The sequence below is a fragment of the Conger conger genome, chromosome 1, assembly GCF_963514075.1.
Source record: "Conger conger chromosome 1, fConCon1.1, whole genome shotgun sequence".
In the NCBI taxonomy this organism is placed as follows: Eukaryota; Metazoa; Chordata; class Actinopteri; order Anguilliformes; family Congridae; genus Conger; species Conger conger.
Genome location: NC_083760.1, coordinates 80094307 through 80106793, shown reverse-complemented (window position 1 = coordinate 80106793; position 12487 = coordinate 80094307). Strand labels below are relative to the sequence as shown.

The window sequence follows — 12487 nt, the reverse complement described above, 5'->3', positions numbered from 1 at the left end:
TTCGAAGCTATTGGAGACTCAATGTCAGGGACAGAAAACGCTGGAGTGACATACTGTACTGGCCGTCACTGATGTCAACGTTACCCCAGGCCCAGCGGTTAAAAGGAGAACCGAGACAGGAGGCATTTCACCCTAGCCTGAACAAATGGGACAGCATCCGAATAAACGTAAATAAAGCCAATTGAACAGCTAACTAGATGCGGCCACGAGAAAGTAACATTAACGATACTAATTTGTTGCTAGCAGATGTTTTCTATTGCCCAGCAACCATTAATTCTGTTCTTCGGACTACGTTATCTGGCGGAAGAATGGTTGTTGAATGATTTTTTCGAAAATTAAGTAATATTGTGTCATCCATTAACTGTTTATAAATGTTGTAACCGTTTTATAAAAAGCTCTTGAGGCTCTTGTATGGGGGAATACAGTCACGGTTAAAGGTGGAGGTGGTGAAAGAACGAAAGGAGCAGGATACAAGAGAAATCATCGATGGTGTTGAAGATGGAAGAAATAAAAAAACTGAGACAGAGCATAGATGTGGTGAAACGGAGGACAGAGGAAGAAAGAGAAAGGACAGCCGCAGAGAGAATGATGATGGAGGCTGACAATCGTGTGGCAGGTGACCAGTTTATGCTCACACGTGCGACATCAGCCAATCAAACGCCCAGTCAGTAAAACAGAGCCGTTTGACAATGGAATAGCGTACATGGTGTATTTTATGAAAACAAATTGAAAATGTAAAACATACACAACAGTAAATGGCATTGGGAAAATGTGAAGTTAGTTGGCATTAATGGTCTAGTGTGATCCAAGTTAGGGTGGTTTGCCTTTTACAATAAAAGGTTTGCCTTTTATTGTGGTGGTGGACGGATATAACTTTGAATATTCTCTGAACTTATTTCTGTGTATGGAGTTCAAAACTGCCATCATAATAAATCAATAATATTTACTAGATAGATTGACCAGTACCCACCACCTGGCTGTTTGGATCAAATTGTTATTGACACAATAAATATGAATATAGGCCTATGCATACACACATGCGCACACACATGCCGTTCCTTCTCCACTGTCCTGCTCTCATTCACACTTCAGTAACTTAGTGCTCCCTGATTTTATAGTAGTGAATATGGTAAATGGACTTTATTTACACTCCCAGTGAGCATTCTATTAGGTAGACCTCTACACCAGCTTGTTAATGCAAATATTTAATCAGCCAATCAATCGACACACGCACGGTGGGGGAAACAGTCAGTCGCTCTTACCTCCTGAGCTAATGTCACGCTTATATGTACTGTACAAGCGCTCGCTCACACTGCCTACTCTTCTGTCTGTATTTCTATGCATAGACTATTTTATATTGCCTAGACCATGAAGATCCCCCTGTAAAATGATAATTAAGAAAGCATGGACTCCACAATACAGTAACACCATGCTAAAGTCCCACTGGTAGCAGCTGGTCTTTGTTTATGACTGGGCAGGGACTTACTAATCATTTATGACCCCTGTATTTATCATGGCTGTATCATCCCTATAAGTCTGCAATATTCCCAGTGAGGTGGTGAAATCTTTGATGGCGCAGGTTTCGACTTCCTTGAATTACTCAAACTACAATTACCATTCCTAAAGCCGTGACGTCTGTGGTACAAGTTAATGTCAGCAACCGTTCTGCCCTGCAGCGCTGTCATTTGTACGGGAGTTTGCGGTGTTTGAGATTCAGGTGTTTGAGATTCAGATCCTCTGTTTCATCAGCCTGTAGGGGGTTCTGTATTCAGTGTAAAATAATCATTCCATTACTTATGGGCTGTGGTATTATGATTTACATCATCTTTATTTCAAATGAGTCATTTTTGTTATCGGACTGAAATTCCTGGGAGCAAACTCATACTCAATAACCTATGAATTACAACTGTTTACGATATGTTATCACAGTCTACTCTCCAGAAGTGTACTCTCCTATGAAGTGGAAAATTCAAATATGGTAATATGCAAACAGAACTTTGTTCTCCTTCGTTAAAAGGATTTAGTTATCTTAGTGCTTATTTGATAAGCTAGCGTACATACACTAACTATTTCCTATTACCACCAGTAATACCTTTTAATAACTGAGTGCTTGACCTGGACCATTATGAGGAAATGGACATCCTTACTGCCTTCCGTTATGACGTCATGCACGAAATATCACTTTTATCGCTTAATATTCATAATAATTTGTACGGCAACAAGAAAAACAACTGACACAATTACAGTGAATAGGCATCAAACCTAAAAGTACTTGATTTGACATGTATGCATTTCAACTGACATAATTATTGTATGGAAAAATAAAATCAGATTTCACATTGTAGTTCTTAAAAGGTTGGTCTTATGACATTCACTATGATTATCCAATTTTATATTTTTTCGAGTACAGTAAAATGTCACGTTTCACAAATTTTGACGTAAAAAAACTCAACGGAGCTCATACGTAGGCTGCAGATAAAGTAAAATATTCCGCCTTATCTCGTTGCTCATTTAGAAGGCGTTTGGTCCCCTCTAGTGGTGTGTTGTGTTTATTAGTTCAGATGCTGTTTGTAGCACATTGTTTTCGGGGTTTAGTGATCGTTAATTAAAGCCTAGCTGGCGTTTTAGAAATACGATTTTAAATAATTTCAGAAAACGGACTGCTGAATAGAAGTTTGAAAATAACACTTCGATCACTTATGACAGCATCATAGTCTTCCTTTGTGACCCGAGGAGCATTATATAACGTGAATTCTATGCAAAACAAACTTGCTGCGGGAAAAAAGTACCAAACATCTAACCACAAGGACCTAGTGCGAGACGCAATATGATCCAAAATAGGTCTAAGGCGAAGGTCTTCAGAGCCAGATTTGGCGAGTATTTAATAGGCATTCGTCAATTGGAAGGGGTCAACATGGTATCTGCATTTCCATTAACATACATTTGGCCATATTTCAGAAAAATATTACGAATAGAGTTTTCCACTTATTCGGGTGGATCAGACAGACTTGAGTAAAATGTAATCATACAAAAGATTATGATTGCATTTGTCTGCACTTTTTCTTTGTATTTACACCATACTGCATTTCTTTGTAATAGTGGGGGGAATAAAACTGCTTGTCAATCATCTTTGGAATCAAACATGCCGTTATTTTTAAAAATGAAATGAAGGTAGATCCAATAATTAATGTCTTAGCCACATAAGGATATTTTCATCAACTTTATAGTTTGTGGACTGAATTATATTTCCCTATATTTTTGACATTGAGATGTCACTGGCAAGCTGTGGGACTTGTTATGCAAGCCATGCCTTCTCCTGCCAAGGAGATGATTATCTTGTGCTGAATGACCTAATAAATATCTTGGGCATCCTCCCGTGCATATAGAAACAGTATGGGACTAATTACAATATACACAAAACCAAAAATAATATAAAAAACCACAGAAAGTGAACTATGACTGTAAAATAATGTCATGCATACAATTATGTGGAGTTTGCATGTTCTCCCCGTGTCTGCGTGGGTTTCCTCCGGGAACTCCGGTTTCCTCCCACATTTCAAAGACATGCAGGTTAGGCTGATTGGAGAGTCTAAATTGCCCATAGGTGTGAGTGTGTGAGTGAATGGTGTGTGTGCCCTGCGATGGACTGGCGACCTGTCCAGGGTGTATTCCTGCCTTTCGCCCAATGTATGCTGGGATAGGCTCCAGCCCCCCTGCGACCCTGTTCAGGATAAGCGGGTTAAGATAATGGATGGATGGATGGATACAATTATGTGGATCAAAGGCACCAACAAGCTCATCAGGAGTATTTGGGGGTTGGGTGTCTTGCTCAGGGACACTTCAACACAGCCCGTGCGGGGGATCGAACCGGCAACCCTCCAACTGCCAGACGACTGTCTCTTACGGCCTGAGCCCTGTCGCCCCCATGTTGGGGGGCGGCACGGATGGTGCAGTGGGTAGCGAAGCCGCCTCACAACAAGGAGGTCCTGGGTTCGAATCCCAGGTGGCCAGGGCCTCTCTGTGTGGCATTTGCATGATCGTTCCGCGTGGGGATGAGTGTAAGAGTGAATGGTGTGTGCCCTGCAATGGACTGGCAACCTGTCCAGGGTGTATTCCTGCCTTCTGCTCAATGTATGCTGGGATAGGCTCCAGCCCCCCTGCAACCCTGTTCAGGATAAGCGGGTTCAGATAATGGATGGATGGATGGACAAAGAAAATAGTAATAGTACAGTAAGTGCAGTTTTTATAAGGGTATAGAAAAGGGATATTGGATGGGGTGGGGTAAATCAGGAGGGAGGTCTAAGGTACAGTCTGAAAAGGTGCGTTTTCTCTCTGCGTTGAAATTTGGGGAGGGATTCTGGTGGTCTGACAGTGGTAGGCAGGTAATTTCACCACTGAGGAACCAGAACAGAGAGCAGGCGTGAACGTGCAGCCTGACCGCCTGGTGCTCGTAATGAGGGGACCACAAGGCGTCAAAAGAGCTGAGTTGTCTTGCTGGGGTGTAGGGAGCAGTCTGGATATAAGGTGGGGCCTTACTCAGAGGTATAATCTCTGCAATGCAATGCAAGCAAACAAGTAATTCTTTCCCACAAAAAAATTCCATCTAGTCCTAGAGCTGCATCTCTCAGTTTCTTCTGAGATACCGGAGAAGCCCATTGCTTTTCTTGATTTTAAACTCAGTCAATTCAAGAATATATTTAGTTCTTCTGGATGGTGCTGAATAGAACACAAGACCACCAGACAAATAACCATGACCATCTTGCTAATGAAGTCTTTCACAATTGCTTCAGTATAACAGTTAGGAAATATAAGTTAGGAAATATAAGGATACAATGGTTTCCTTAAGAAGCATGTATTTGTTGGTATCGTTTCAACCAGGCCCAGAAAAATTAAAATAGTATTTTCATTTTTTCATTTTTCAAACTTTGATTGTCAGTATATTGTGCAACGGTAATTTTCTTAATTGATTCTTAATTGACAATGTGTGTTAACATAAAGACAATCATGTAATAACCTTCTATTTTTAATCCTTATTACTATTTGACCACTTTCTGAATTAAGTATTTCTCTGTCTCTCTCCCAGCAGACAGCCTTTGACCTTAATGTCTCTGCTTCTCCTAGAAGGGGGTAACTAGCACATGCTGGTCTTACAGCAAGGTCAACAAGGGGTATTCAGAAGATAAAATACTAATAAATGTTCATGGCCAGCTTCACGTCTTTTTGTTTTGGTAAAGCCCCCCCTTCTGAAAAAGTGTGTATAAGAGTCTTACAATGTCCGATTCAAATCAGACGATGCTCACCTGTGAAATGTAAAAAAGGGCATTTTTCCTTAACAATTGTCAGTATAACCTCAAGTCAGTAAATTGTCAGTATACAATGCAGTCTGTATTTGGACAGTGACACATTTTTCTTGTCTTGGCCTTGTCTTGGCCTTATACGGATTTGAAATGAAACCATTAAACTGGAGACTGCCAGCTTTAATTTGAAGACATTGGGTAAACTTTGTAGGAAGCAGAGCCCATAGTTCCCCATTTCATGGATAATACATCGGCATATTTACTTCCCTGCGTCAGATTAAACCTCTTCAGATCTCTGCAGCAGCTTCATGCTGAGCGTGATGGAAGTTATAGCGCTGACCACAGGCATTCTAGCCCTACTCACAGGTCAGACATTTTTTAACTCAATCAACAGTGATACTAATTATTCTTACTGTACTATGTTTACTGTGTATGTTTATAGCTCTTTCTTGAAATGCTATGATATCTGGGACAACTACCATAACATTAATACTGAGAAAAAAGGGGAAGTAAAATTATTTTAATTCAATTACTGTTACAGACATTACTCTGTTAGAGGGAGAATTCTTACAAAAGGCTATGACGACTATTACTTGGTGTCATAATTCTAGATTCATTTGAGGTAGACATGCCCATTCACTGAAGACAGGCTCCTGCCTGCAGCCGGCAAAAAATATTGGCACTAAAAAAAGAGAGATCAAAAAAAGGGAAAGAAAACATCAACAAAAAAACATCAAGAAAGTCATCCAGAAGAAGCATCGCAACAGACATCTTCTGTTGTAAAACGTCAACCTTTTTTGCCATACAAATCTCAAGAACTGTTTTTGCCAAACCGCAACAGTCTCAGTGTGCAAATGCTACAGTTTCCTTACACATGCTGTGTTGTTTTACGCAAGCCTAACAAACTACACGCCATTGGAAACGTAATGTGATTTGTTTTTAGTCGTCACTTCAATAACATGCCCATAGTCGGTTCTTTGATGAGCTGAAGTTATACAGAATTTCTACTGCTGTAGCCTATCCACTTAAAGTTATGCTGCATTGTGTGTTCAGAGATGCTCTTCTGCATACCAATGTTGTAATGTGTGGATAGTTGCGTTACTGTCACCTTCCTGTCAGCTTCTGTCTCTCATGAACAAGCCGTTTCTGTCTGCAGAAGTGCTGCTCACTGGATTTTGTTTCGTTTTAGTTTTTTGCACCATTCTTTGCAAACTCAAGAGACTAGTGTGCGTGAAAATCCCAGGAGATCAGCAGCTTCTGAGATACTCTAACCATCCTGTCTGCCAACAACAATCATTCCAAGGTTAAAGTCACATCTGATGGTTGATGTGAGCATTAACTGGAGCTCCTGACCTCTATCTACATGATTGTATGCATTACACTGCTGCCACACAATTGGCTGATTAGATAATAGATAGTGAGATGTCATAATCTGACTGCTAATAAATGTGATGAGTACATGCCTACTTGTCACTGTATTCTTTTTTGTGTTGATCACTTTGAATGGGAGGACAATTTAAACCTGTTAAATGGGCTGTTTAAAAGCTGTGGTCAGTTTATATCACCTGAAAAGTCCTTGGTCAACCAGTAAAGCATGACACTCACAGGAGTTGATTGTCACCAGGGGTGATGGTGGGCTTGCTTCACCAAAAATTTAAGCCAGCAGCCGCCACTGCCTCCCATTCTCTCCCGTTCCTATAGACGCTCTATGGGAAGGCCAGACTGCTTCAACTGACAGGAAGGCGTTGGCCTACCACACGATACAACAGTGATGTGCAGCAGAGCATATGCAGGTCTAATCTACAGGTTCATCTACCTTAAAGCAATGAAGTTTACAGGCACAGACAACAGTCACAAAGGAAATTAATGGAAGACCATACCAAACCCCAGCTATGTGGCCGATAGCAATAACTGGTATTTGTCCGGTATATCAGCATGCCTCCCGGATGCTGATGCCAACCTGTTTTACAATATAGCATGACTGAAAAGTTCAACCAAGTTTCTGCATTAATGAGAGAAATAGATGAGTGTAATGTAATGACAATGGATTAAGAAAGTAAATGGTAAAGAAATATTCATTAAAAATTAAAAATAACTGACAGAGATGTCAGTGATTAGGATCCTTTTTGAAATGTACTGTACTGTATGTTGCATTGTCATGTCATCGATAATCTTAGAGTATATAGCCTACCTGCAATGCGTTAAACTGGTGGATGCACCCTGTTATTCTGTGCTTTTAGATACACTTTTGCAAATATAATCAAAACTCATAAAACACTCATGTATGTTCATACTTTAACTATGCAGGGAGAAATATTTACAGGAACATTTCCCTTGTTTCCCTCAGGGTGCTCTTCTGGTCAGAATCTTCTGCCACCGGGACCTCACAATGGAGAAGTAGGAGGAAGTGTAACATTCACAACAACAGTCCCAACAGGACCAGAATTACTAACAATAACCTGGTGTTTTAATAATGGCTCTGGACCTGTAAGTGTAATTACCTTTCTCTCTACTGGCACTAGACCAGGGCCTGGGTACGCGGGCAGAGTGAGTGTGAACAATGTCACTGGTTCTCTGGAGCTCAGAGAGCTGACACTGAGAGACTCGGGAGATTATTCTGTGACCCTGATAAATTACGCTGAAACACTGCCTGGGGAAACTAGACTGGAAGTGTACGGTGAGTACTAAGTATGGCATTTAGAACTGTCCGCTGCATTCAAAACATTCAGTTATTTCTGTTTGCTTATGGGCATCATTTACTCGATAATGTCTGAATGTCCCCCACATTGGACACAACAACCTGTCTGTCTGCAATCATTAGGGTTTTATTTATTCAATTTATCTTTTTTTTTTTTTTTTTGATTTTGTGTGCATTCTCTTTTTATAACAGATATAGCCCTATTAAATAGGCTAATTCCACATCATACAGATAAATGGGCGTGAAAGTGTTTAATTTGCGTTTTTGCGTTTTTTACTTTGCGTTTTTACCTACAAAAAAAAATACTGGAACCACCAAAAAGAAATTCCATTTGTCCCAGTCTGGAGGCCTGACATACTGTTGCCTTAATATGGAGACATACAAGAGCTTCACTTTCCTAATTGATTGCCTTGTTATAATGGCCTTATCTCAGAGTGACAAAGTGTTCAATGAAAGCATTAATGTCTTTCTTTTTTCTAAATTTAGATGTTAACTTTTGAATGGCTGAAGTTTTGCCATGAAAGTTTGCCTTTTGACTATACTGTAATAACAAAAGTAATTTTCACAATAAAATGTCAATATTACAAAACGGGGGATAAAATGCGAATATCACAATGGAACATTTCTGATTTCTGATTTCTGATTTCTGCCTTTGGACCCAATCCGGCTGGAAACACAAACAGGTTCATTTGATGAGTTGTCTGCAAGTCCATTGAGTGCTTTAATGCCAAATGTTGGTATTGATATGCATTAAAAGATTGTGGTTGTTTTTGTGGGATACAAATTACATATACTCAATTCAAGTTAAAAGTGCTATATAAAGTTAATTGTATATTGAAGATTTTGCAATGTGATTTTGTGTGTGTTATGTCAACATTGTCATTTGCGATCAAAGGGTCTGATTGCCATTTAGGAAGGCATATGTCATAGATGGAATCATTATAATGCAGATGACTCAAAATGTGTGTATTTTGTCAAACCTACCATGGCATGTAAATGTCAGAACAATATGTATTGTGTATATTGTCTCTTTGAATGTGTTCCAAGTCCATTATAGTACAGGAGCAATTTTTTAACTGCATGAATGATTACAGGTGACAAGTCGGCATGGAATATGTATTGAACTTTAGATGAGGTAGCTTACTGGGTAAGATGGTTGCCATTGTGGTTAAACTTACTTTAACGATACAGTAAACAGTTTCACTGCTACTTTACCTATGTTTTGAACCCACAGAGCGAGTATCCAATGTGACAGTCAGGGTCAATACGACTGACTTAGTGGAGTTCAATGACACTGTCCAACTAGAATGCTCCGCCCTTGGCTCCTCCCTCTTTTACCGTTGGCATAATGGAAGTTCTGACATCACGGCCAGTGAGCGCGTTCATCTGAGTGCTGACAGCAGAATTCTCACCATAAGAGTTCTGAGGACTGACCGCGGACCTCTATACTGCACTGTGTCCAATGCCATCAGTAATGGCACCAGTCAGCCAGTGCTCCTCAACATCAGCTGTGAGTCTGCTTCTGCTCTGCATGTGCAACATCGCTACTGCTGTTGGCTTTATTTTGCTCTCCATAACTGGCTTTGCACCAGAAAATTGCATGTGGTGCTAATATCCAGAATTGATTGCCACAATGTGAACTGTCATCTGTGTCTGTCTGTTGTTCAGTGCTACTGTCATGGTAGTCCACACTATTAATTGCTTTTACTATTTATGATTGTATTGGAGAATTTATCTTGTGCTGTCTTTTCTTCTCAGTAAGAGCAGATACCTGTACCAATGGTCTCAAACTTGCTGCCATGGAGCACTGTGCGCATGCAGGTTTTCATTCCAGAGACAGAATGCTGCCTTCATTGATTGATTCCAATGACTCGTTCAGCCATATTCATCTGACTGCGCTAAAGCACAGAATATAAGCAACAGCTATTTAGACAATGTGAATAATGCAGATTTCACTGAATAAAGGCCTATGTTATGTGCAAACCCACAGCGCTAATTCAGCAAATAACTGAACTAATTACACAATTAAGATCTGAGGCTGGATTAAAAACCTGCATACACATGGCCCTCGATGGAACTGAGTTTCAGAGCACTGCCATTACTAGACAACCAGTATTTGGTACAACCATCAAAACAATGAGTGAAAACAAAGCCTTCAAAATGATGACTCAATGAACAGATACAAAGTTATTGCAATACTGTTCTCTCAGCATGTGCACAGCACTGTTTTAACCAGCGTTCTGTGGCTATGCTCTGTGTTTCTGCAGTACCCACCCCACTAGGGGCAATACTTGGGGGTACGTTTGGCGCTCTGGTATGTGTAGCACTGGCCGGTGTCTTCATGAAGAAGAAAAAGAGGTGAACACACCAGTTCTCTCTTATTCAAACAAACCATAATTATGTTTTCATTTTTGTTTCATGTTGATGTTACATTGAATACATATTACATGCATTATGCCAAGAGAAGAATTGCTGCAAAAATATTGCATTAATTGTCAACCACTGTTTATGAATGCAGTCTATTGCACCTCTGTGTCAGTAATTGAGTGTGTCACTAATGCTAATATATCATTTTGCATCAGTTATGAAACACACAACACTCTCACTGTTCAAATATAATGTGTGTCTCCTTGTGTTTCTACAGGAGGGACATCCCATGCAACCAAGGTGAATACATTTACATATACTGTACCTTACAATGAACATTTTGCCTACAAATGTATGATCACTTGAATTATGGGCACTAATAATACATTACATCGGTTCTGTATTTCAGATGCACAGGCTGTTGTGTATGAAAATACCAAAGAGTTGGGCGGACCCGTTGTGTATGAAAACCTGGCTGAGGTGAGAGACTGTGGAGTCAGAGTTTATTGAGCTGGAGTTGCTCCCTTCCCACAGCACACTGTGCGGACATTTTGTGTCCTGTCTGTCTCTGATGGCTCATTATGCAACAGGTGCACAGCTGCGAAACATTTCTGCACTCACACATAGTGAATGTCTTGTACTCTCAGCACAACTTGGTATATTTGACTTGAAGGTTTGTAATTACACTGTACAGTTCCTTTCTGTTCACTATCACATTTTGGGCAGAAATTATCTCATTGTTCCTTTGCTGTTGTGCTCTAGGGCTCAATTGATCCCAGGTCTGTAGCTTCAGAAAACAGAGATGGTAAGACCCTGTTCATCTTGGACCATGTTAAGACTTGTAATTGTAAGATTGAAAATGGCATTTTCTAGCTACTGTAGCATCATTTTTGTCGTTCTTGCTTCCAGATTATCAGGAATTGCAATTCAAAGATAGTGCTACCTACTGCACCATGAAGAGGTTGGCTTAAAAATATCTTGTTATAAGTATTCTTTGTTGTCCAAAGTTTGTGATATACTATTTTAACTGTACATTTAATTCTGTTGTTGCGCGTAAGTCATGGTGAAACTCATACAACCTCTTTTCTCCCTTCCTGTTTCTCTCTCTCTTTTTCAGTCATTGAAGAATGGCAGGGCAGACCTGTGTAGGGCTTGGTATCATTTGGATTTCAACAATTCCGGTTCCGGTTCTGCTTATGCGTTCTGATTCTTAATGGTTCCAGGGTTCCGATTCCAATATGGTTAAGTAAATATTGCCACTCCTAAAATCTGATTGGCCACTCCAGTGCCACCCCGCACATAGTCCATCTGCTTTTACCAAGACACCGTTTTTACCAAGACACGTCTTTCCCGTTTTGCTGCCTTTCAAATGTGCATCAAAAGTGCACCTGTCAGGAGCAGCAATCGGTTTTGCGCGTTATTGCCTGTTTTGTCAGTCAATCGGTTTATAATTGTCTTATGATAACAATATATGATGTCATGTATGATATACTATTCAATTCAGATTAGTCATAATTGGTGCAATTTTGGGGCTCTTCAGTGGGCTGTGTGCTAAAATAGCCAGTGTGACAGGCATTTGTCATCGTTAAATGTCATCCTGTACATTGCCTTATCAGTAGCCTATAGCCTCTTCATTTATGTTTAGATTTAGTAGACGAGTAATGAATAGTGTTTTGTTGTTGTTTTTCAAACATAAAACAACATATAAAAATAATAAAAATAAATAACCACCAAAATGTTTTGTGTGCACAAAGCCAAGAGTTATTGTTGTCACCCCCAGGCAACCCTTGGACCCCACTTGGCCACCTGAGTAAAGAAAAAACTAGAACTGCCCCTGTACATACAATAACAATAAATAAACTTAACTATTTCCACAAAGTGAATTGAAGAAATATCCACAAAAGTTTTTAAAAAATTAAAAAATGAGACACATAGAGAACAAAAATAAATTGAATCCCTGAAATCTATAATCATAAGACCTTATCAAATATAATTTCAAATTTTAACCTCCTCTTACTCACTGTGCTCTCCTTCCTCATTCTCACTCTGTTGTCTTTTCTCTGCATTTTGCCTGGTTGTCAGTTTCCCTCAAAATGAAGCCACAGTTTTGACCGTTTACTGTGGC

General features: G+C 39.9%; 1 protein-coding gene across 1 annotated transcript in view; it reads left to right on the top strand.

The window, feature by feature from the left end:
- The first annotated feature begins 486 nt into the window (after positions 1-486).
- LOC133135187 (carcinoembryonic antigen-related cell adhesion molecule 1-like) overlaps positions 487-12487 on the top strand; it is a 48424-nt gene continuing 36423 nt past the window's right edge. The window contains exons 1-4 of the mRNA XM_061252048.1: positions 487-616; positions 5589-5663; positions 7645-7974; positions 9230-9505. Coding sequence (XP_061108032.1) covers positions 487-616; positions 5589-5663; positions 7645-7974; positions 9230-9505 — 811 coding nt within the window. The remainder of the gene's footprint in view (positions 617-5588; positions 5664-7644; positions 7975-9229; positions 9506-12487) is intronic.